The sequence below is a fragment of the Haliotis rubra genome, unplaced genomic scaffold, assembly GCF_003918875.1.
Source record: "Haliotis rubra isolate DU_JTF1 unplaced genomic scaffold, ASM391887v1 Scf36, whole genome shotgun sequence".
Lineage (NCBI taxonomy): Eukaryota > Metazoa > Mollusca > Gastropoda > Lepetellida > Haliotidae > Haliotis > Haliotis rubra.
The window spans coordinates 476,407-504,381 of NW_025767035.1; the positions used below are offsets into that span (position 1 = coordinate 476,407).

General features: G+C 38.3%; 1 protein-coding gene across 2 annotated transcripts in view; it reads right to left on the reverse strand.

Annotated features, from left to right (window-relative positions):
- Nucleotides 1-6,462: 6,462 nt before the first annotated feature.
- Nucleotides 6,463-27,975, reverse strand: part of LOC124285348 (alpha-mannosidase 2x-like) — a 110,737-nt gene continuing 89,224 nt past the window's right edge. Inside the window, exons 2-3 of one of the 2 annotated variants that reach the window (XM_046721559.1) lie at nt 10,119-13,455; nt 6,463-10,042 (exon numbers count right to left, since the gene is read on the reverse strand). In XM_046721559.1, coding sequence (XP_046577515.1) covers nt 10,120-13,365 — 3,246 coding nt within the window. In that variant the 5' untranslated portion in view covers nt 13,366-13,455 and the 3' untranslated portion in view covers nt 6,463-10,042; nt 10,119. Of the gene's footprint in view, nt 13,456-27,975 lie in introns of both variants that reach the window. The other variant, XM_046721560.1, reaches the window with a different exon arrangement.

Sequence of the window (27,975 nt, forward strand, 5' to 3'; positions counted from 1 at the left end):
AGGGTAGGTGTATTTCTGAACTATTTTATATCCATTTATTGTGACTTAGTTACATGTAACTGTTGTCACCAGTATTTCAGTGATATTATAATTTGTCTGCATTATGTTGCTGATAACTCTGTTAACAGTACCAGGGAGTACGGAATTTGACCCCTCTATCATCATACACATCTAATGTACACATTGTTGTTCTTGGACATCCGCCATTGATTGTGACATCATAAACAATTGTTGTGATAAATGGCGGTCAACTTGGTCCTCATGTTGGTGCCCTGTAGTGTGTGGAGCCAGCGACTGATGTTTATGTCAGTCACTGGATTGTGTGGTTCACACTAGGTTATATCAAAGACGTATACATGTTTGGTTATTTCCGGACCACTGCTATATGTGTGGATTGTTGCGAAGTACAGCAGTGAAACAACAAGCAAATGTATCAGCCTCTACTGGACATTGTTGAGCTGATAAGAAAACAGAAAGTGCACCAATGTTTTGTCCCCAGGCTATACACCACTAGTGTGTCTTCATACTATCAACCACCAGTTTGTCCCCAGGTTATACATCACTATTGTCTTCATACTATAAACCACCATTTTATCCCAGGCTATACATCACTATTGTCTTCATACTATCAACCACCAGTTTGTCCTCAGGCTATACACTAGTGTCTTCATACTATCAACCACCAGTTTGTCCCCAGGCTATACACTAGTGTGTCTTCATACTATCAACCACCAGTTTGTCCCCAGGCTATACATCACTATTGTCTTCATACTATCAACCACCAGTTTGTCCCCAGGCTATACACTAGTGTGTTTTCGTACTATCAACCACCAGTTGTCCCCAGGCTATACATCACTATTGTCTTCATACTATCAACCACCAGTTTGTCCCGAGGCTATACACTAGTGTGTCTTCATACTATCACCCACCACTTGGTCCCCAGGCTATACACTAGTGTGTCTTCACACTATCAACCACCAGTTTGGTCACCAGGCTACACACCACTAGTGTGTCGTCATACTATCACCCACCAGTTTGTCCCCAGGCTATACAACACTAGTGTGTCTTCATACTATCAACCACCAGTTTGTCCCCAGGCTATACAGTAGTGTGTCTTCATACTATCAACCACCAGTTTGTCCCTGGCTATACATCACTATTGTCTTCATACTTATCAACCACCAGTTTGTCCCCAGGCTATATACCACTAGTGTGTTCATACTATCAGCCACCACTTTGTCCCCAGGCTGTACACTAGTGTGTTCATACTATCAACCACCAGTTTGTCCCCAGGTTATTCATCACTATTGTCTTCATACTATCACCCACCACTTGGTCCCCAGGCTATACACTAGTGTGTCTTCATACTATCAACCACCACTTGGTCGCAAGGCTATACACCACTAGTGTGTCTTCATACTATCAACCACCAGTTTGTCCCCAGGCTATACACTAGTGTGTCTTCATACTATCAACCACCAGTTGGCCCCCAGGCTATACACCACTAGTGTGTCTTCATAATATCAACAATCAGTTTGTCCCAAGGCTATACACTAGTGTGTCTTCATACTATCAACCACCAGTTTGTCCCCAGGCTATACACCACTAGTGTGTCTTCATACTATCAACCACCAGTTTGTCCCCAGGCTATACAGTAGTGTGTCTTCATACTATCAACCACCAGTTGGTCCCCAGGCTATACACCACTAGTGTGTCTTCCAAGAAACCAGTACTCACTGTAGTCTCTTTCCAGCAAAGATCCTCTCACAAAATGTAAAGAACCTAAGCACATACCTAATGTGTAGTTTGTTACAAAATGAATTTGCTTTCTGACTGCATGAGTTTTTTTTAACTGTTGCATTTTGGTCTGTAGCCTTGCATACTATAATGAACTGACTTGAGCTGTCTGAGGCTGAAGAACTAGAATATCAGTGTAATACTGCTCAGCGAAGCAGAACAAACACAAATTATATTAACACTATCATGTTACATTGTTACAAGCTTTTCTTCTTTGGTTTCAGAATGGTATTAGTAATTAGATGACTTTTGAATCTGACGATTTTGTCTGCGTGTGTCTGCTTCACTAATGACAATATTTATACATAAACTGCAACTGATACTGCGGCAGTTGATTGACTCTTCAAGCAAACTGTTTCAAGTTTATATTTCAGAAACCTGCACAAATAGTCCACACTACCGTTTCTTGAGTTGTTTGTGAGTGAGTGAGTTTTGAAAAATTACATCACACTATAGTCTGTTTGCAGTGAAAACGTACCGATGAATTTCACTTGAAGCAAAAAAGTAAATAAAATAAAGTGAAATTAAGATTGCGAATCCTCATAATTTTACCTTGCCAATTGAACTTTTAAATCTCAGAATTTTATTCAGCTTAGGATAAAAGCTGTTTAACAAACGATCATAGTTTCAAATCGTTATTATTGGTTTGTATTACAAGGGGGAAAGCTCAGTAGTTGAAACAGTGAAACAAATGGATGGTACGTGATGAGCGTTAGACTACCGTGGAAACCAACCCCTTCTTGTTCTTGGGGTTTCATTTAATGTGCATACACCCTTGTATTACACACCAATAATAGCGATTTGAAACTATGATAGTTTGTTAAACAACTTTTATCCTAAGTTGAATAAAATTCTGAGATTTTAATGTTCAATTGGCAAGGTAAAGTTATGAGGATTCGCAATCAAAATTTCACTTTATTTTATTTACTTTTTTTGTTTAAAGTGAAATTCATCGGTACGTTTTCACTGCAAACGAATTATATAAACCACTAATCCTGATGTATGATATTTCACACCAGTTTAGCACATTCTCGCTGTCAGGGCCCAGCCCATGACTACCAATAACCCAAACAAAACATGAGACAGTATTGGTTAAATTATTTTATTTCCAATCAACATGATCAGTTCAAGGCATGAAAAAATCAGACATTCAAACTGAACCAACATTTCAAACATATTCACACAGTTAATGATGAAATGTCCTGTATAGGTTATTGTGAAACCATTGTCGGGACAGAATCGACATGATGATGGTGTCACATGAATACATCTCTACGTTGACCATGGACCTTTCTGCACCAATGGAAATCCAGATTTGTTACAACTGACACGCATCACTCAACATGGCGTCAATAATGGTATGTTTAAAACAATCTTTAGACTATGGAATACATATTTGAGCATCAGACATGTTTCCTGCAATTAATTAGAATCAGCGAGTGACTTGAAATTGCTTTTAGCTGCAATTCACCATCCATACCTGATGTGGAACACAAAAACCCATATGTAGAACTGAACCTATGCTGTCAGCGACAGCACTTCCCACTGGGCCAGGATGACCTGATGTACAAACTCCTGCAAATTATACAGTAAGTTGTTCCAATGTTAAATATTGTTCAATTTTAAAAACGCTTTTGTTTTCAGAAAATGGAATTTCTTTTGAGTAAATTAGGGTATTTATTCTAATAATTTGGTTTTAAATTTGAAGAATTTATAATATTTGATTTAATGTGTATAACTTCATTTTCACTTTTTGAACATCTTTGTTTAGACAGGTGACATGTTGTCAACTGAGAACCATTATGTTTAACATCACACAGCCTGACAGGAGCTTTAACATAGGCTGAAGCGGTTATTCTGCCTTGTGAAGGGCTGTGATAGTGTACAACCATCTTGGTGCAGTAGAAATACTCCACCAGTTCACAAACATCATGAACATATATCCCTCACATGAATATGGCACATATTTTCTAAACATTTCAAACATATAAATCTTAAAAAAAAACAAAAACCATTAAAGCACCAAATACTCAATAAATCCCAATAAAATCATAATTTGATGAAATTGTATTGTCTTGTTTCTTCAGAAACTGAAAACCGTCATATTGAAGCCACAAAATAAAATCAATTATTTACAGACATGCTTTGTAACTGTAATAACTGTTTTAATCTTTCAGTTGCTTCCTATATTTCTTGGCCTAAAAATGACAAAGTTCCTGCGACACCTCTGGAGAAACCTGCACTGTTCTTGTCTTAATGTTCCAGCAGATGATAGCGTGGATCCATGTCCAGTGTAGATATTTGCAAACTCAAGAAAAGATGGTGCTGAAGAAACAAAGGTAACTTGTTCCTGTAAACCTGACCTGGGATTAGAACCCATCATCACAGGCTTCTGACATACCCAAGGGACACAACTCTGCACAGCAAACTGATGCCTTTGACTATGGTCCATCCCATATAAACTGATGTGGGGAAACACAACAGGTTTTCTACTCAGAATAATTATCTGTACATTCTGGTGGCTGTGTAATATTTATAATTTTGTGCACAATGATTTACAAAACTGGGAACTGGCAAATATTGAAAAGGACGGTCCTGTCTGTTTTCACAGATATATTCATGCAAAGTCAGATATGCTTCTTGAAATGTACAATGCATCAAACAGAACAATGACCTTTAAAGTCTGACCCTATTATTAACCTGGCAGTAATAGTTCAATTATGGTCTTCATTACTATTAATATACCAGTTTGATAGGTCATCAGAGTATTGACATTACATGACATCTTGTACCAAATCTGCAAGTCTTAATCTATAGTCTGAAATAAATGGATCATTAATATTCAACAACTACTGAATAAATCATTTCATTGTTCAACATGTTTTTTATGACAATATTATTCATTATCATTAATAATTAAATGAACACATACACTTGCTGTTATAAAGCCACTGGTTCCAATAACCATATTTAGGTTGATTCTGTCACATTATTCCTACATCCTATATCAATACAAATAGTGATACCCATGTTCTTATATTTATTGTAATGCAGAATTTGTGATATTTTAACATAAAAATTGCTCATCTTACAAAAACTGTTGCTATCAACCACTTTGTGCTTAACTTGCATGAAAGGTTAATTTTGACTTGTCTCTGATGCTATAAGATTCACCATGTTGTTTTGAAGTAAGAAACGAATTAAAACAGTTACAAACCATAATTCGGCTGTGATATGTTGTAACTTGATAAGAAGTAAAATATGATACAGGTAATTACATAGGTTATTAGTATTAACAAAAATATGTAAACAATTTTATCCTTCAACCCCTTTAAATATTATGAAGTTATTTACTTCCCTGTGGAAGAATAATAGTAGTAAGTGGACAAACATGTTCACGACAATCAAACAGGTTTCTATCACTGGTACCCAAATGAAGTTTAAAACAGTACCTTTGTGAAAAAAGAAATTTATAACAGTACCATTGTAAGAATAGAATTTAGTAACACTTACAATATTTCACAAACATATTTCTATCACAGACCAGCCTGTCAATCATGATTTCCAACTTACAACATGTCTGTTTCATAACGTACCATATTTCCTGAAATAAGGTCTCAATACCCACCGGAATCCAGAAAGCATTGGGTTTGAAGCATTTACAATAAATGTTTGGTATATTAAATTAAAGTATCTTTATAAATTAACACTTACATAACTAACACTCCAGTTTTTGTTGTTGCTATTCCATATTACTATTGTCAGTCTTTACTTTCAGACCCGTGAAGATCCGGGTTACAACTGGTCTTCAGCAACCCATGCTTGTCGTAAAAGGCGACTAAGATGAAGGGGTAGTCAGCCTCACTGACTTGGTTGACACATTTTATCGTATCTCAATTGCGTAGAATGATGCTCATGCTGTTGATCACTGGATTGCCTGGTCCAGATTTGATTATTACAGACCACCGCCATATAGCTGGAATATTGCTGGGTGCGGCGTTAAACTACATACCAACCACCCAACTTTATCTTAAATATACTGGACAAAATAAGTTAGGGATATTGGTGTTTTTATGACTGATATTTTATTAGTGTGTCAATGAATAAATAGATCATTATTCATAATTTCAAAATTTACATATATCCCTAACTATTTTTGTGCAGTATATACATTCTGTATAAAGAACATTACGTTTTCATGTCAATGTATTTGTGACTGCAGCTTATGCAACATAAGAGTTGAAATATTAGGCACAATGTCTCTAATTACAGCCTGGTCTCCATTACCCACTGGGTTTGGAAGCACCAGAGTACTTATCAGAGGAAATATGGTACTTTTGCCAACACCTGTCAAAGTAACTCATGAGCTCTGACCTGTTACAATACAGGTCTATCAATAATTCATATTTATATCCTTTGTTCATGATTAAAAAGTGTCAGACTTCTACATAATTAATACTGCAATACAATATATGGTATCATCCATTGTCAATTTAATCACAGGATTATGATCAATACCAAAAATATCATCATCAAAGTAATGATTAATATAGTTTGGGTCTACCAAACAATAACGCAAATATTTTTTGCAGATTTTCTTTACGTTGGAATATGACATCATGCACTAACACAACTTTCAGCCAAATAAAACAAAATATTTCGAGATAAACTAAATATATTTTTATTTCATCTACCCAAGCTTTAGAGTCAACAAACAATATATTACAGTGTGGCCATACTGGGTCCTAATTATAATTAAGGGACAATCAATTTCTTTGTAGAATTGTGTAGAATTTTTCAGTTTGTTTTGACACCATGATTGTTTACACATAGTTTTTCTTTCATATATGTACTATGATTTTTTCAGCCTCAAAATAAAATTATCTGAAAGAGGTGATTCTGATGGACACTTAATGATTCAGCTTTAGCACTTTCATGTTTTGACATTTTTTTAAAAACATCACTTCAACACATTACTCTACCACCTCCCTATGATTCTGCTGAGTAAAAACAATGTAAATAATATATACAGACAAATAATTCAAATATTTACAATTAAAAATATCCATCACTGTATCATGCTGGAATATACGCATGTGTGTGTACTATATGAACATGATCAGACGGTATGCTGTTCACTAATTCTTACTTCCAACACAGGTACTACTGTTCAGACAACTGATCACACAATATTTAATGTTGTTTCAGGTGATCCAAGACATATTATTGAGAGTGAGTATAATTTTACGTCCCTTTAGGCAATATTCCCCCCAAATCATGGCATGATGAGAACTACTACCCAACCTTCAATACTCCACCTTCCCAAATAATTGAAAAACAAGGATAGAAATATGCCATTTAAAAACGAAGTTTGTTATTGGAATGATAAAACAACATGATATTTTCTAGACATAGCTGTGCTATCTTATTCTATACCTCAAGAAAAATATTTCTGATTAAGTCTTTATAATCATTTATTCTTGCCATCCCATCCTTCTGCCGAAGCGTACAGAAGCATCACTAAATCCCAAATGAACAGACACTGATATTTACAAAACAAGAATTCAAGGTGACATCAACAATGACAATGCTTATGTAGATCATACACTTGCAGTAATAGACTAGAAAGGGCAACAAGCTTATGTCTGTTAAGTTTCATGAATTTCTGATAGAATGGATAGAATCTGATAGAGTGGAATATTGATGAGGGTAGATTAGTTGGAGAGTTTCTGGTAGTACTTCTGGTAGCCAGCTGATTGTACCTTTGTGTGGAACAATGCAAAATTAATGAATTCACACATCAACATTCTGTGCTAGATGAAACTAATTTTTTCTACCTGAAATGTCATGTCACAAATAATCCAGTGGTATTGATAGGCATAAATTATGTAAGTGATCTAAGTACAAATGAGTCCCTCTCATGAAACACTCTCCTTTCAAACACCTTTCAACAATACTTAGCACGAGATGAATTTCATGAGATTATCTTCTGTGTAATTGTGATTTTTAATCCAAGCAGTAGCTAATACCAGTCAATTCTGAAAATAAACTAGCCTTATTTCAACACATCCTGATGAAATTTGCCAAACCCCAATCAACGTTTAAAAGTGTTAATTTCAAGATCAGTGAGTAACCTAAAACAATAAAATAGTGATTTTGGCACAAAAGACACCTAAGAATTTGACATTGTATAAAATCAGCACCATTGGTATCGTTTCCTGTGCTGTGGAGATGAATTAAGCTGTAAAAGTTCTTCAAAAACTAATGATAATGTCTGTATGTGAACTAACTCTATATGAAACATGAAGCTCTGGTTGAAAGCCACCTACCAAACTAACTACTACACTATCCAAGTGTGATAATGCCAGGCCGATTTTATTACTTGTTTTTTTAAGATCTGCATGCACCTTTTAGCCATTTCTGTCCAAATATTTAACAGGAAAAAATCTGTCTTCTAATCTGCAACCTTAAACTGTACTTTCATACTGTTAAAGTTGCATTTTGACTTTGTTTGTTTTCATTCATATGCTTTAGACTTTACTTGAAGTGAAGGGACAACATTCTCACACAAAAACACAAAACATAAAATTACTCCAAATATGTCAAAAGGTTTTTATACAAGAAAACATGGTAAGGCCCGACCAATTTTATTTCTTGCTTTACAGAGTTTTGTCCTCAGAAAACCTAAAGGTAGGAGGGAAAAAAGAAAAGAACAAAATCACCAGTCAAAATACTAAAAGTAATTTACTTTTGGCAACTTATGAAGTGTATATGGGACAAAATACAATTCAAAAAACATTTTCTTGTAAGTTTACATTTTTGGCCAATAAAAACATTAGGATATTATTTCTTGAGTGGGGAAAAATAATTAATAATTTTTTTCTTATTCTTGAAAAATTACGACCTGCAGATCCCTAAAACAAGAAATAAAATTGCTCTGGCCTAATGGACAGAATGCTGAAATATACTGAGAGAAACAGATAATGGAACACAGGAAAATTCAAGTGTTCCTTCAATATTGTCCAGTTTTCATCACCAGCTTTGAATAGTGCTGTGCGACGAAATCTGATAATAAATAAAGGAACACTGCCATCAAGTGGTGTTCCCTTTTTTGTTTCCCTCAGTATATATGTAATAACTGATTTCATTCCTACAAAGTATCACATATTTCCTCCTCCTACCCTCAGATGTTTGGGAGGTAAAACATGAACACTAGTAACGACTTGGATGGAGATCTTACACTTAATACAAACTTTCGTCAAATTACTTTACACAAACTTTCAGGATTTGGGTCAGATCCATATGATAACACAGCCTCTCAACATTTACGGCAGTGTTTGACGTTATCGGAAAAATAACTGTGCTTGGATGGAAGCAGCAGCAATATCATAAAGCATTATACACATATACTCTGATTATACGGTCAGCTAATATGGTGACAATGTCTTCAATATGTTGATCAGTAGGAATACACTACACAAAACAATTTAAGGAACACATGGAGGGCTGTGTGTCAAAACACCTACCAGTCATAATAGATGAACTATAGTTATAAAACAATCAGGTGTTCCTTAAATCAATTTGAGTAGTATATATAACAATCAGGACAAGACCAGTATTCAATGGTAATTTCCTAACACTAAGAACCATTTGAAGCATGTCAACAATGATGTTTTCACATTTCATGCTTACAAGTTTTTGATAAGTATATCTTTGATCTTTCCATGTCATACAAAACTGATAATAATGTAAAAAGAATGTCTAAAAAGAATGACATCTGATGATCCCTAGCCAAAGTTGAGTAGTATATAACTTACTAGATGACCTAATGAATACAGCTTGAATACAAGAAACTACTTACACTTGAATGTCTTATTAGCCTTCAATTTATCTTAGTGTCTATCATATAAACAAAAGGACCTCATTTTGGATAGTGGGCAACACTTCAATCCAGTAGAATCCATACATACACTTTCAATCCATTGAGTTAAACTGAAAAGGTGCCCCAGATGTTTGTGTTTTTGGAATTGTGTACAAACCTAACAACTCATCCTTTTGGGGTATCACTTACTGAAATGATAGCATTGTATATAAAATAAATAATGATCAGTATGTCTGTCTAAATGGATGCAGTTGTTTTTAAAGGACAGCACTTGTGCATGATTTATGTCATCGCTGGAGTTCTTTGCTTGACTTAGTTCTTGCAATGGTGATCGGTTCACAGCAAAGTCACCGACAGGCATTCATGTCATCTGTCTATGAAATCTATGCTTGATGGGTGTGAATGTTTTTGTCTCAAGCCTCTCCAATCTTTACACAAAACTACCACCTTATATGGTATGTTACAATTTCCATGGGAGATAACCCTAAAGGAGAATGAATATCAACAGTGGCTTTATCATAAAGATGGGTGAGAGTTGTCTCCCTTAGAGACCCCACTGGGAAGTCTTTGAGCAGTGATGCAAGGGACATTGATCTGTCAGTCACAGCACATTGCAACCCTCGAGCAGGGAAATCACAGTTGTAACCACGGCGATGTAAAATCAAACTTGTACCATTGTAGGCCAGGTTTGCTGTGGAGAGGCTCCGGAAGCTAACCACAGTTGTGTCACAGGGCAATGCTGATCCCAATGGCAGCAAAGTGTGCTGAAATATGTCGGAATCTACAAGACTGAAGTATATCATGACTGGCTGCTGAAGGAGGTCATTTAAGGAAGTGCTAAGCAGCGATGGTAGTGCATAGTGAGCTGGTTGCTGTTTTGAAACATGGTTCCGCTTCTCAAGGAGCAACAGGAAGTCCAACGTGACCTCCTTGATGTCCTCAATCGACTCCTGAAGACCACGGTTGTCATCGTAGATGGTCTGCCTGTCCAGCATTACTTCCAGCCAACCAGATTCAAGAGAAGCTACACCATGTGACTGACTGGAGTGTAATGTCAGTCTTCGATGTTCATCATCCAAGAATGCTGTTGATGTCATTGGATAGTAGTTAGCCTCTATACGAACATTCTTATTTGTTTTGCGTTTGATCATTTGGAATCCATTTTGGTCTGTGTAGTATGATGAATCTTTGCTATGAATGTCTGTTTTCATTCTCATAATGATTTCCTTTTCCTTCAACATCTTGATGTTGATGGTGTTGGCGATGCGGACTCCGGACGCCTGCAGCTCAGGGTGGCTGTACAGCTGGACTGAATGCTGCAGATAGGGCTGAAATAGTACCTCCAGTCTTGACATCAGGGGTCCTTCAATCACACGAATAACTGGAATGTTGTTGATGTAGAATGCAGGTTTAGCCTCACTAGAAGGATAAAAAAGATAGGCGCCGCTGCCCTGGGATTTATAGGCTAAAAACTCTAGACCAATATCGGTCTTGTTGCCTGTGGCTTTTTCTATTATGTATTGCAGTCCACCCTTGGTAGGTTCAAACACCAGCTTAATATTCTCATTCTCCATAACTATTGGGTTAGAGTTATCTTTCCTTGGCCTTCTTTGTGGAAACCTGACCTCTGGTGGCACAATAAGAGTCTCAGTATGATACACAGATATCTTGGCAGGGAAGACATTGTTATGGTCAAATTCATCTGTTTTAAATAACATGAAAGGTGTTATACTAAATGGTGCCAGCTCAGCAATAAACACCACCTCAAACTTCACATTTGAGACAATCAAACTTTCATCCCATATAGGATTCACCTGGCAAGGTATTACTTGCAACTTGTCATTTTTAATGATCAGATGATCTGTGCTAACATGGAGATGAATGACCTCCCTCCTGAACTGGGCAAGAGGGTTGAACAGAACTACTCTCGTGCCCTCCTCCTGCACCTCAATGGTCTGCTTCCTGGGTTGCTCATTGAAGTGGCGCCTCACAGTTTCTGGTCGGAACACAAGTGGTGACTCTACTTTGCCCTTGGACAGCAGTGACTGGATCGTCATCTGCATCACTGACTGAGTGGCATTGTAAGCCTGCAGGAGCTGAGTTTCATAATCCACAACCACATATTCCTTGGATGTTCCAGTGATGGCATCATGATGAAGAAACAATCCCAGGCTTCTTCGAGCCTGTTGTAAGAAAGTGGCATATTTGAAGTAATGATCTCTAGTTGGCATCCTCCACTTTTTGAAATATGCATACGCTACAGTGTTCAATGTATCTGCAGCTTGGATATGGTTCTGAACGTCCCTTGAAAACCTTTTGTCAAAAGGTCTTGTAGTGTAGTAGCCTGTCCAGTATTCATTGTTCCTGTCGGAATAAGGGAAGAAGTCCCCACTGAGGACAGGCAGGCCTTTATCCTTCCTGTAATACATCTTGCTGGCTTTCTGCTGCTTCATGTGATCAAAGTAATCCTTGAGGGTTCCAAATCTCACATTTATCTTCCAGTCTCTCCTGTTGTTCATATAGTTCATAAGTTTCCCATAGTTCGTGTACTGCTGGTCCCATTCAACCTCATAGTCGAAGCGGAAGTCATCACCCAGAGGAACAAGAATGGTATTGTATTTATAAAGGTAAGACTTTTTGCGATATTGTTCATACAAATATTTGGCTTGTTTTTCGAGGTTCTCAGAAGTGATACCTTTTGCTCTGCTCTCAGAGTATTCATTGGGGACCTGTCTGAAGTCGAACAGTAAGCAAATGAACCTATTTGGCCCACAGGTGTATTTGATGCTGTACAACATATAGGGCATGACATGACACAGGATGTCACTGGAGCCTTTGGTATCCCAGTACTGCCGCCACATAAACTCAAGACTGTTCTTAGATATGAGAGATCCTTTGATTGCCTGATGAACTCGCTGGATCACCATGTTCTCCATGCCAGCTTTTTTCCACAGATACGGCATTGTCCCAGAATATCCAAATGGATCAATTGACCAACTGTTCTCAGGTTTCACCCCGAGGTTTTCCCACATCCACTGATGTCCTTCCAGAAGCTGATCTATCACAGACACATAGTGGGTTGATGCTTCATCAGGCATCACCCACCCACCTAGGACAATTTCCAGCTGCCCCCGACGGACCAGACGCCGCACATGGACCTTCACAGCATCTTCTAGCTCGTTCCACCACATACTGAAGTAGACTGTCTCTGCCCATATGAAGGTCATGTTAGGGTAGTCGGTCAGCTTGTTGACCATGTTGGTCAGGATGTGCTTTGTCTGGTCCACATAGTACTCATCTACAGTCTTCAGCCATCCAGGATCATTGTGGGAGTGGGGAACCACAATCACCTCAAGCTGTTCCAGCTCATGGTCCACTCGACTGGGGAAATCAGGAGGTGCTGTTGGCATCTCATAGGACCCGTCAGGGTGCAAGTTGAAGTCTGTCTGTTGGTACACGTCATATGTGGAGATATTAGATCTGGATGTGGCTGTGTGTTGAAAGTGACACATGCTGGCATCCTGTTCCATGGAGAAGTGTTTGACTGGCCAGTAGTTGGGCTCCACCAGTCTGGCATGGTTGATGTGGGGGTTCTCATACAGGCCATCGTCAGTGTAGTAATACAGAACTGTAAGGGTTATGAATGCAGAACTGCATAGGATCACAAGTCGCTGCCAAAACTTCATCCTGGAACAATCTTGTTATGGGTGATGGCCAGCCTCTTACACATCTTAGCCTTCACCCGCCTCCTTCATATAGTCCCTGGGCACTGCAGCCTGGAAATAGATAAGCACACGTTAGTCTCATGGATAACATCACACATATCACATACGTAAATATCACAGTATAGGGCAGGGTGGGGCAGGGCAGGGTGCGGAGTGAGCAATGTTGAGATGAGGGTGGGAGAGTGATGGGGGTGGGGGTAGGCAAGTGGTGAAACAGACTTAATATGGCAGGGCTGGTGTTGGGCAGTTAACAAATGACAATCTGATTTCCTATTTACAGGCAATTTTGAGAAAATACTGGTTGGAGATAAAACACATTCAGTTTGATATTGTTGTTCCAAATGGTACATGAATATAATGTCCAAGATATTTTTATTGATTAAACTTCTTTTTGATTTCCCTCATGACGTTTTGGGACCATTCCAGGTCCCTTCATCAGGTGAACTGGAGATCAGTTCAGGTCCCTTCATCAGGTGAACTGGAGATCAGTTCACCTGATGAAGGGATCAGTTTACCTGATGAAGGGACCTGGAATGGTCCCGAAACGTCGTGAGGGAAATAAAAAAAGAAGTTTAATCCACAAAAATATCTTGGACATCTATGTACAAGTTCTAAATGTCACTGAAAGACATCATGAATATAATGCCTTGCGTGCAATGATAACTAAGCATCCCTCATGGTAACTTATTGTGACTGCCTGACTGACTGAGTTTGGTTTTACGCCGCTTTTAGCAATATTCCAGCAATATCACGGCGGGGGACACCAGAAATGGGCTTAACACATTGTGCCCATGTGGGGAAATCGAACCCGGGTCTTCGGCGTGACGGGCCGACGCTTTAACCACTAGGCTCCCCCACTGCCCCGGTAACTTATTGTGACCTTTTACAACAGCCATAAGTGAAACATTAAAACAGGATTATTCAGATTTCATTTCATACAGACAGCATAACATCTAAACTACAGTCAAACACTGTGTCCAACCTTGATGTATTTCACGGACAACTGTCTCGAAGTAAAAGCTGGGTCCTGTGTATACCTTATTCAATCATCATTTTGCAGTTGTATCTAACCTCGAATATCCCATGTATCTACATGCGTCTCTTCAACTTCAACAGAACAGTATTTTACTGTACTATACAATTATTATCAACATTTTCTCAACTTGTTTCAAAAAGAATCCTTAAACACTTTTTCTTTTCGTGCTGTCTCATTTTTAGGATGTTGATATTTATGGCCTGCTTTGCTGTTCATTAAATGTCAAAGAGTGATTGTATCTCACAGAGCTGCAGCTGAAAGACAGACATATACCCATGCTTCATTTATCCTAGAAACTATAATCAGTGACATAACAACAACACAAAAAGACATGATAAATGTCATCATCATGGCCATTGAACAGATCATTTTCTAAAAAGGTACACAAGTCCAAAATTCTTCAGAATCCCAAGTTTTCTTAACATAACCATACAACCAAATCTATTTCCATCTCCTGAATTTTTCAATACTGTCAAACCACAAGTTGTTTTTACACATTTTATTTGACACACTTGATATATTAAAAACTGCCATTGTCAAGTGGAGAAGTGATAAATACTTTGACTGAACAAAAACCTTCCCGATAATAGTTTCCAGCATGGCTGGGACAATTCCAAATTTACTACCTAGGTATACAACCTCCATTATCTCAATCTTCCAGTTGTTGAGAACATAATGTGTCTGACTTGGAAATTCAGTTACAAGAGCCCTGACTAAATGTATTCAGACAGATATATCGGATCATCTCATGCATGAATTAAATTTGGCTGAAGCTTTATCTGCATTCATACTTATAAAAGTCAGAGAAATGTGCAAACGCGAACCAGTGAGGTATAGTGAATATATATCATTAAACTATAGACAGGTATTACTGGAGATACATAGGTCCAGATACTCCTGTTGGTACTCGGGTCCAATTCGGGGTCCAACTCAGTACCCACCCTACCAATGTAGAGTTATCATCTGTAGTTACCAGGCAATTATTTCTCCTTCTTAGCAGGTGCTTCCATTAAAATGAATCTGTCACATACACAAGTACATTAATGTCAGCAATATAAATATGTAGAAGGCTTACAACAGAATTTCCGGCCTCCATTTTGGAATTGTACATAAAGGAACAAGGGCAACTGTATGTCAGATAAGATCTCTTTCACACCAAGGACAAGTGAAACTTATATCTCACAAGAAATACAAGCAAGGTTGTTTCAAGATTAACATAATTTCCCTAGAAACCAGACACAAACTGTGAACAATCCATTGATCTTTGTCAACATTTTATTCTTCCTCCAGAATGATTTAAATAATGCATTTAACGCTGGATATGGTAAGAGGCAAATCTGCTATATCAGCAAATCTGCTGGAGAATCAATGCGCTGTGGTATTTCAGTAAACTTACTGATGATATTCAGGACATATTTAATGCCATGAATCCTAGAGGTGAATATATGTTTCCACAGATTTCTAATTCATACCTTTATCAGACTAAGTACCCATTGAAAATGAAACTGATCATATATTGACACCAAGAGGTGAATATACAATTCCACAGATTTCTAATTCATACCTCTATGAGACTAATTGCCCATTGAAAATGAAACTGATTATATATTGACACTAAATGTAAAAATATGCTCGGTTAGATATCCTGTAGGTAAGGAATGTGTTTGACGACAAAGATAGATAATATGTTGTTTGAATATAATGTACTGAATTAATTAATCCAATACAAATGCCTTTATAGTGATTTGTAGTGAAATCTGTAGTAAGTTGGCTTTAATGACCATTTTAACAGTAGCTATTTAGCCATACAAATCACAGATATGACAACACCCTACAATGCATGAAAATCTTTCACCATGGATCCTGACAGGACAAACATTCCAACCATGCCTGAAGCTTTACATGAAGACATTCATATAAAACAAAAACAACTTGCCATACTATCAATATTACAGTCAGATGAAAACATTTATATATACAGATAGGTAAATAAATGATTCAAACAATTTTAAGTAAATGGTATTAATCTAAAGTTGATGATTCATTTCCTATAAATTTCAACTTCTTATCTTCCACAAAATATACCGGTCCTCTTCAACCCTTGCCATCTCAATAAAGCCAACGTATACATCACCAAAACATCTTTCTAAAATGCCTATAAAACCTGGTAATACAATACATGAATCATAGTTATAGTCACTGCATAAGTTATGAAAAAAATGACTTTTATCAAAAGCTGACAAATTCACTCAAATTACGTTTTATGATCATGGTGTCTCAAGCAACTTTCCAATCCTTGGCAGCACAAGTATTTCAGTATGTATTTTATTGTAAAGGGGGTCAACAACTTATAACTGATCTATTCTCATGGCCATAACTAATCTTCCATGACCATCACTACAATCATGAGAAATGGTCTGGGATCATTTACTTCTGACTCGAGAAGATCCGGGTTAGAATGAACCTGCAGTAACCCATGCTTGTCGTAAGAGGCGACTAACGGGATCGGTGGTCAGGCTTGCTGACTTAGTTCACACATGTCATCGGTTCCCAATTGTGCAGATCGATGCTCATGCTGTTGATCACTGGATTGACTGGTCCAGATTTGATTATTTACAGACCGCCGCCATACAGCTGGAATATTGCTGAGTGTGGCGTAAAACTAAACTCACTCACTCATTTACTTCTTTTGTGTAGCATCAATCATTATCTTTGTACACAGCACAATGTGATGCAGGTTTATGTTTTATGTTTTTTTATTATTCTTGGTTTGTTTGTTGTTTAATTCCACACTGAAACAACTGTAAACAATCAAGTATAGACTAGACAATCCAGTGATTAACGAGCATCAACCTACACATTAGGAGTATGATGGCATGTATCAACCACTATAGCCAGTCTGAGCACCAGATCCAATGAGCAGCCTCTTACAACAAGCATGGATGGTTGAGGATCAATTCTAATCCAGATCTTCATGGATGAGACCTTATTTATGAGACGATTATGTGCAATGATAAAACACATCTATTTTCAAATAAGAACAGGAATATAAAAGTAATTTATGTCATCGTCCTAGTACTATAGTCTGTCACTCAGACATTTCCACAAATCAATAGACTAATGCTTAGTCTCTGAATATATATAATTTTGATAGCAACAACCAAGCCCATTTAAATTGAAAAGGAGCCCCAGGGAGACCAGAGATTCAGACCTGAACCTGAGGAAATCTAGACTTGCTTTATTAAGGGCTTGGCAGTAGGGAAAATAATGTGGTTCAGGGACTGTGAGACAGACTAACAAATCAGTTCCCAATATTTTAAAACATTTGACCCTTTTAGCGACTGTGGATATATACTTTATATTAAAAAACTTGACTGAGAGTCTATCATCCAAATTCACTCTTCCACCATTTCAAGTTTGAAAACAGTAATAACCATTGTCTTAAGTGTATCTTTAAGTACAGATAGCCAGCTTCACAAACAGAAAGATCAGTGATGTCATTTGACTGTGACATCATGGCAACCAATGATGTCACAGTTAAATGAATTTCATTGTGGATGTACCTATACCTCCTTGGAGATCTCACTCAATTTCCTGTAGAAGAGAATTATGGGTGACAAAGAAAAGTTATTCACAGAAGAAGCAACTTCTGCCACAACTTCTGCCAGCAACAAATCCTTAGTTGCTTTCAATGAGAGCCATTATTGACAGTCGGCAGCCATATAACTGTCATCTCCAGTAGCAGATGAATCACCAGCTGTGTGAAAAACAAGATAAATTTGTCTCAGGTAATGTTATGACCTATAGCTTGTAAAAATATAGATGGAAGTAATGCATATAAGTCTGACAACTGTATCTATTACCAACACTATGACGAGGTCATAAACAGAATTAGTTGCCGATCAAATACGCCCACAGGCACACAGGCACACAGAGCAGTGATACAGTCTATCTGAGTGTAACGGAGACAAAACCTCTATACACATACCCAGTCAGACCCTGGTTAGAGTGAGTGAGTGAATATGGTTTTATACCGATTTTAGCAATATTCGAGCAATATCTTGGCAGGGGACACCACCCTGGTTAGAAAGTGTCCCAATAACTGTTACTGGTCATAAGAAATGAATAAAATGGCTTGGTAGTAAGGATTGGTATCTTTGTTGCCTGTGGTGGCCTGGACAGGTATGCATAATATCAACCACTGGTTTGTCTAGGAAGACATGATTATGGCCACTGAGATGTAGCTGTTGTACTTACGACAATGGCGTAATATTTAAAGAACAAATAAACACAAACACAACTACCATCATGCTGTGTTTGTTTCTTAAAACCAATAAAGTGCGAATTCAATACAAAGTGCCTCTTATATGTAAGTCTACCTTGACCTAATGTAGTCCCACAAGGAGTAATTATAGGATGACGTACTATTAATAATCAGATATTATCACTACTCAGATAATGTTTACTATACACTTCCATGATGACTGATCTGAAAGCTGGTTTGTATGTATGTAGGTATGTATTCGATACAAATTACCTGTTATATGTAAGTCTATCTAGACCTACTGTGGTCTCACATGGAATAATTATATGATGATGTACCATTATTAATCACATATTAAGACTACTAAACACTTTCATGATGACGGCGACTTGAAAGCCGGTTTGTATGCTGCATGTATGCATTAGGTGAATGATATATTCTTACTCCTTCATCAGGTGAATATATTCTTACTCCTTCATCAGGTAAATATATTCTTACTCCTTCATCAGGTGAATATATTCTTACTCCTTCATCAGGTGAATATATTCTTACTCCTTCATCAGGTAAATATATTCTTACTCCTTCATCAGGTGAATATATTCATACTCCTTCATCAGGTAAATATATTCTTACTCCTTCATCAGGTGAATGATATATACTCCTTCATCAGGTGAATATATATCTTACATACTCCTTCATCATCAGGTGAATATATTCTTACTCCTTCATCAGGTGAAATATTCATACTCCTTCATCAGGTAAATATATTCTTACTCCTTCATCAGGTAAATATATTCTTACTCCTTCATCAGGTAAATATATTCATACTCCTTCATCAGGTGAATATATTCATACTCCTTCATCAGGTAAATATATTCTTACTCCTTCATCAGGTAAATATATTCATACTCCTTCATCAGGTGAATATATTCTTACTCCTTCATCAGGTGAATATATATATTCTTCATCTCCTTCATCAGGTGAATATATTCATATCTATCATGATGTATATCATACTCCTTCATCAGGTAAATATATTCTTCCAGGTTATATCATCAGGTAAATATATATTCTTACTCCCTTCATCAGGTGAATATATTCTTACTCCTTCATCAGGTCTTACTCCTTCATCAGGTAAATATATTCATACTCCTTCATCAGGTAAATATATATACTCTTCATCTCTTACTCCTTCATCAGGTGAATGATGTATATTGGTTGTAATCTGTAAACACTGAATATCTACTTCAAACCTTCATGCTCTCCTGGACCCCCCAAAATAGTACCTTGCACTGCCACGATGAACCTTGGATAAAGTGTAAACATTCACAAACTGTGTTCAGCATTCAATTAAGGAATGAAGAGCTGCCAATTTACACACAAAGTAAATATGAGGTGAATAGTAGAGCTTCTGAGTCCCACAGAAATAAATAAGATTAAGCTTTAATGCCAACAAGACGGAATATCTCCATGTCTCATCAAAGAGTCTCACTTACACAGGCAAGGCAAGTTGTCAACTCCTTTGTACAGAAACACGAATATTTGGACCTGTTTTAACAGTACAAAAATGTCCAGTGTAACTACATTTGTTGATGTTTTATTGTTATCAAACGGCTTAAGATATGATTTATTTAACAACAAAAACAGAACATCTTACTACATGGGTAATACAAACAACTGACAAAATTCTCATATTTCCTGAATATGAATAAGAAAAGCTTCTTTACTGATTGTTAATCATCAAGCCGAGACATCCAGACGATAAAACTCTCCAGTTTCACTGGTATCAGAGGAACGGAATTGTTGGCTGGTTCTTTATACCCATAATTGCATCAAATTTCTTCCAGCAAATAAATGCATCTTCAAACAGATACAACATGCTTAACATGTGAAAAAGCCAAGTAAAGATCAACATTACGTCTATTTTGGCCGTTTCCGATGTATTTTCGTGTACATAGTCAAACAATTATCACAAAAGAAATGTGCATTGTCAAATCTGCTCGAAACATGTGTAATTATCAGAGGCAAAACAAGCCGAGGCCTATTTTTAGACCATATCAAAGGTTCAGCAACACCAACTGAGCGTTTGACTTAGGTTTTGTGAGAAACCTTTTCACCTTGGCATTTTTATCTTGCACGCAGAAATCACTTAGCTCTTTCAATGTCTTCCGATAATGCGGCCGGAAAAAACATGGATATCTTGTATAAACACTAGAAAGAGGATTTAAGGTGGAATTCACTTTCATGTATCACTGATAATTAACATGAATAATATTTACACTGAACCATTCAAAGAAATCTTTCCCTAAGAAGCACTTTTGTATTTAGCAAGCTGATAAAATGCCTAAAAATCAGAACACCTTACATTCAATTTGAATGCCCAACATGATAAGGAGGCCAGGCTCTTATGACATGAATAAATCATTGTCAGAGTTAGGATGTTAGAAAGAAAAAATCATGTTTCTGATCCAATCTCATTTTGAAAATGACATGTCACAAAGTTGTGTTGTTTTTTAAAACTTGTTAGCAAGCATGGCAACATGGTTAAAACAAGCAAAATTAACTTGTCTGTTAACTTCTTATGTCAAAATCAGATTTGTTAAAGCCCAAATCTAAAACTAACTGATCATAACTGATAAGACATACAGAGAGACAGACTCAATTTGTTATGGTCAAGCATGACCTTGACTTTTCTACAATAGAAACAACAATTTGTGTAGCTTCCTCCTCAAACATGAAGGCTGTTTTAGGAACAGCAGGTGAAGGTAGGTAAGTTGCATGTTAGACAACACTACCACATGCTTGTGAACCTGATTGTATACAAATCTTCTAAGAAAAGTTAATAGTCCCTTGCAAACAGCTCGAGTGCCAGTCCAGATAGGTACATTATTCCTCAACTGCCCTTCCAGCAAGTTATATAATGTGCACTCTCTTCATCAACGTGTACCCATGGTGATAGTGATTTAATACTGTGTAACATACAAGTCATGCACTTGCTTCATGTGACTCATTTCATCCTAGTGTTTCTATCAATATAGAAAATATATGCTCATCCAATACTAGTGTTCCTATTACTATAGAAATATATTCATGAAGTACTGGTTTCTTCCCACAGAGTTGGCCTCATCCACTACCCAGTACCGGTTTTCTTCCCACAGAGTTGGCCTCATCCACTACCCAGTACCGGTGTTCCTCCCACAGAGTTGCCCTCATCCACTACCCAGTACTGGTGTTCTTCCCACAGAGTTGCCCTCATCCACTACCCAGTACTGGTGTTCTTCCCACAGAGTTGGCCTCATCCACTACCCAGTATTGGTGTTCCTCCCACAGAGTTGCCCTCATCCACTACCCAGTACTGGTGTTCTTCCCACAGAGTTGCCCTCATCCACTACCCAGTACTGGTGTTCTTCCCACAGAGTTGGCCTCATCCACTACCCAGTACTGGTGTTCTTCCCACAGAGTTGCCCTCATCCACTACCCAGTACTGGTGTTCCTCCCACAGAGTTGCCCTCATCCACTACCCAGTACCGGTGTTCCTCCCACAGAGTTGCCCTCATCCACTACCCAGTACTGGTGTTCCTCCCACAGAGTTGCCCTCATCCACTACCCAGTACTGGTGTTCCTCCCACAGAGTTGCCCTCATCCACTACCCAGTACTGGTGTTCCTCCCACAGAGTTGCCCTCATCCACTACCCAGTACCGGTGTTCCTCCCACAGAGTTGCCCTCATCCACTACCCAGTACTGGTGTTCCTCCCACAGAGTTGGCCTCATCCACTACCCAGTACCGGTGTTCCTCCTACAGAGTTGCCCTCATCCACTACCCAGTACCGGTGTTCCTCCCACAGAGTTGCCCTCATCCACTACCCAGTACTGGTGTTCCTCCCACAGAGTTGCCCTCATCCACTACCCAGTACCGGTGTTCCTCCCACAGAGTTGCCCTCATCCACTACCCAGTACTGGTGTTTCCCACAGAGTTGCCCTCATCCACTACCCAGTTGCCCTCATCCACTACCCAATACTGGTGGTCCTCCCACAGAGTTGCCCTCATCCACTACCCAGTACTGGTGTTCTTCCCACAGAGTTGCCCTCATCCACTACCCAGTACCGGCGTTCCTCCTACAGAGTTGCCCTCATCCACTACCCAATACTGGTGGTCCTCTCTCAGAGTTCCATCATGCTTCTTTTCTTGACAAAGAATGTACCACAGAACTGGTAGCCCTACACCTCCCCTTCTCTGCACCAATGTGCTCCTGAAGCTAATTACCAGCACCCATTTTATTAGTATTGCCTGAGAGTGTGTGCTTCATAAAGCATGAACCTCCGTCTGTAACACTCCAGCGTTGTTGAGTGGAGCACCTACTGCCTACACACCGAGATAGCGCCACAGGCAGAGATGTACCTGGCATGTCTCAGTAAACAATACACTTCTCTCATTAACCTTATCACTTTCAGTTCACAACATAGTAATTATTACATTTCCACCCCAATTGTTCCACACTGTGAGGCCATAAGCATCATATCTTTATTAAAAATATATTTCTAAAGGTATCTGTACTGTAACTGTCAAAGGGTTTGATTTGCATGAAGCATGAATTTTGTTGAGACAGGTAAATGGTGAGCTTCATCAAGTGTGAAGAGTGTGAGTGAGTGAGTTGCACTCAGCAATATTCCAGCTGTATGGCAGCAGGTTGTAAATAACCGAGTCGGGACCAGACGATCCAGTGATCAACATCATGAGCATCGACCACTTGGGAACTGATGACATGAGTCAACCAAGTCAGCGAGCCTGACCACTCGGTCCCGTTAGTTGCCTCTTAGGACAAGCATGGGTTACTGAAGATCAATTCTAACCCGAATCTTCACAGGCCATGTGAGAAGAGAAAGAACATTAATATATTTACCTCAGCTCTAGGTTCTTGAGGACAATAAAATTGTACAGTGTTTGGAATAGTGGTTGGAAAGGATGAAACTTGATGACTAGAGTACTATCATCCTAACAGCACTGTACGATCTGTAGCTCACATGGGGCAGAATGTCGCCTTTTTCGAACGACTCAAATATATCTGCACATTCTGACAGATTTTCTTGTGATTTGGCCATTATGTGCACCCTAACTTTCTAAATCATTGATCCTCACCTGAGTGAGTGAGTGAGTTGGGTTTTACACTGCTTTTAGCAATATTCCAGCAATATTATGGCGGGGAACACCAGAAATGGGCTTCACACATTGTACCCATGTGGGGAATAGAACCCATGTCTTCGGCGTGACGAGCGAATGCTTTAACCTCTAGGCTACCCCACTGCCTAGACTAATGTATGAAAGTATGTAATATATGTAAGTTTGATAGTAACAAACAAGCCCATTTAAATTGAAAAGGAGCCCCAGGGAGACCAGAGATTCAGAACCTGAGGAAATCTAGACTTGGTTTATTTAGGGCTTTAGCACAGCAGAGAGGGCTAGGTAGGAGGGAAAATAATGTGGTTCAGGGACTGTGAGACAGACTACCCACCATCCTGATCCTCCTCTGATCTGGAACATCCTTAAAGGTGTACAGTCATGTCTTTGTACTGGATTAGGTGATCCTGAACAAAGCCCACAGTTGAAAACATATCTCTCTTTGTTGAATGTACTTGTCTAAGCTCTTACACCAGTGTATTGACTGTATCAATGATAATACCCCTATAAACAGGCCAACAAACTCCTCTTCAGCAACTCTTGAGATTTAAGTCACAAATCATATTTATCTGATGAAGAATGGCATCCACTCAAAACGTTTACATTCCTAGTGTATCTTGTTGTCTTCAATTTAACATATTCTTTTTAACCTTTAAAAAATTGATTGAAATGATTACGGTCTGAGAATCTGATTGTGTACATTTTGGAACAGCATGAATATTCTAAAGGGTGAAATATGATAAGGATACTTGATGGCTCTCTTCTGGGTATCAGCCTTAAATATTACTACCGTTACAAAAATCTTTACACGACTAACTTTTAACTTTTGCAGGGCAGTGGGGTAGCCTAATGGTTGAAGCATATGCTCAACACGCTGAAAACCCAGGTTCGATTCCCCACATGGGTACAATAAGTGAAGCCCATTTCTGGTGTTCCCGGCTGTGATAGAGCTGGAATATTGCTAAAAGCAATGTAAAACCACACTCACTCACTCTAACATTTGGACTTTCACATCCTCGAGAGTTTTGCACAATTTCAAATACAGGAATATGGCATGAATGTTTAAAAATAAAGATATTTTATAGAACAAATCTCAACAGGAGCCATCTTATTCTTTCACACTTCTATACTTCATGCCATGACAGATCAACTACAGTAATATGAACTGGGATGTCCTTCAATTCTTTTCATTAGTATATGACCCGTGAAGATCCGGGGTAGAATAGGTCTTCAGCAACCCATGCTTGCCACAAAAGGCGACTATGCTTGTCGTAAGAGGCGACTAATGGGATCGGGTGGTCAGGCTCGCTGACTTGGTTGACACATGTCATCGGTTCCCAATTGCGCAGATCGATGTTCATGCTGTTGATCACTGGATTGTCTGGTCCAGACTCGATTATTTACAGACCGCCGTCATATAGCTGGAATATTGCTGAGTGCGGTGTACAACTAAACTCACTCACTTACTCACTCATTACTATATATGACGTCCTTGTGCCCCAGTATAACCTCCAGTATCAGGCCATACCATACAAACTGAATGATATCAGCAAGCCGAGATACCAACTTCTCTTATTCCTAAACAAACCTATAAGTGGCTGAAATCCATTTGAGAATTGGGCCAAAACATAACTTTCCCTAATCATCCCCAAATGAAATGAGTTGCAGAGGGGTCTTTAAATCTGGGCTTTAAGTATGAAGACATATGTTTGAGGAGCCGACTGGCTTCAAACATATGGCAGTAAGAAACGCAGCCAGCCAGAAAAGCGTTGAAACTTGAGCTAATGTATAACAGTTTTGCCAAGCTGTAAATGAGGTTTGCGCGCTTTGAGGGGAGCCTGCAGGCCGTTACAAGCTCTTTTAGGTCTAAACATGAAGCCTTGCCCTCCTAATGAAAACATAGCATGTTTTTTCTTGCTTGTCCTTTTTTTTGTTTTGGAAAATAGAAAAATAAACAAGTTGTTGGGTTCCTGCATGTACAAAAACGTTAAATCAGCGTATCCATTTGTCTGCGAGGAAATTGAGGGACTCAACTTAAGTGTCATGTTGAGTGATACTTTGAAAAAAAGGCTGTGAAAAGAATCCAACACATTTTGAATGACAGGAAAAAGGGAGACCATTTAAATGAAAGAAACGTTCACACTGCAACACCATTGATGAAACAGAAAAAATATTTGTGCACAAACTTGAGCATATGGTTTTAAAGCATAAACAGTAATTGAATCAGCACTGTGATTTACTTCGTTTGCATGCATACAATTTGTGCCGTACCAGAAAGAGGACTGTTTTAAAGGTAGGGAGACTGAAAGTATGCACGGTAGTTTTGCATGAGGAATAACCTCACAATTGGAAGAGAATATGTTGTGACAAAGTAAGTGTGCTGGGTTTAAAGCTGCTTTAAATTGTCTCCATTTATATCACAGCTTCAGAGGAGGGAAGCCTGAAGTGGTGAGTGAGTGAGTGAGTGATATGCTTCCACTTTGGTAAAAGTCCATGAGCACAGGTAGGGTTCTGACCCACTTAAACTCATAACTGGGACAAGTTAGGATTCAAACCCAAGAAACCAACATACACACCAAATACAGGCGCCTTAAATGACTGGGCCACCTGGGCCCACTCTGGGATTCAAACCTATTACCATATGACCTGGCAAATCTGTGGGGTAACACTAATTGCTTATAGACAATTTGGCAAACAGCACATACAAATAGAGATACATACATTCATAGGGTTAGATACATTTATGACAGATCAAAGATGAAACCTTCCCTAAATATCACTTAATATGAAGCTTTTTAGGAAAAGATGCAATGGATTTTGCTTTATACCTTATCAATGTCAGCAGTCTACATAAAAGGAAGAAAACCCATTAACAAGGCAGTCGATTGAATCATAACAGAACTTGTGATCCCCACAACGTCAATGATTGCTTGTCTACAGAAGACTAACTGAAACCACAAGCCAGCACATGTTAAAATTCCATTATTGCTATTAATTTTGAACCTATAACAAGCCAGTGCCAAAAGAGATAACGAAGGACAACAGCCATTATTGCTTTGACAGAGATTCCCGTAGGTACACTACAGAACAGCAGCCCTCTCTCCATCTGTGGCCACGGGAGCTAAAAGCACTCTGTCAATATCTTAGTATGGCCAAGGGCTGAGCAATAAGCTAATGGGTTTATAGAGTCGTCTTGATAGCCATGTTCCTGTAGCCAGGAAGGGAGTTAAGCAAATCTCTTGTTGTTGTCTTCCATAAAGACTATCATTATTGTTGTGTTGTAGGATATATCTATTGAATTGGGTAGTTCGGGAGTAGTCCCTAAGTGATTTCTCCTTTTGATGTTTGAGTGCCAAATATCCTTGGGATGATATAATTTTTGAAAGGAGCATACTTTAAATTTCAAGTGTAATGCTTAAAAGGTAGCTTTGGTTGTATGTCCGAGAACATATTTGTTGCATTGGTTATATCGATTATTTTTTCTTATCAATTCTTTTGTACTGGAATAGTAAGTGAGTTTGGTTTTATGATGCTTTAAGCAATATTCCAGCAATATCAATGTGGAGGACACCAGAAATAGGGTTCACACACTGTACCCATGTGGGGAATCAAACCTGGGTCTTTGGCATGATGAGTGAACGCTTTAACCACTAGGCTACCCCATCACCCCTTTTACTGGAATAAGTCATGAAATGACATCAGTGTAAAACATTTACATTATCTTATGTTAAATGCCTTAAATGTTTTTCTGAAGCCCATTATGTGAGTAAGATTAGGTTTAACATGGCTGTTGATTTCAGCCAAATAACAACACATCAGGGGAATGTGTCATGTGCACATCTAAGACTGTCAGAAAATAGAAGTAGTTAAAATATATTTCTTTTTGTATGGCCACTACATCTGAGATAGATGAGAATAAATAAACCATATAAAATGAAGATTCATATTCGAATTCAGGGGACATTTTATACTTGGACCAATGATCATCGACTTCTGTAACAACTAAGGGACAGAGCTTTGCACACGGAATTGCACCACGTTAGCCGCCACTGTGAGTTTTTTGCCCTCCATGAACATTAAAAGCTGTCACTGTC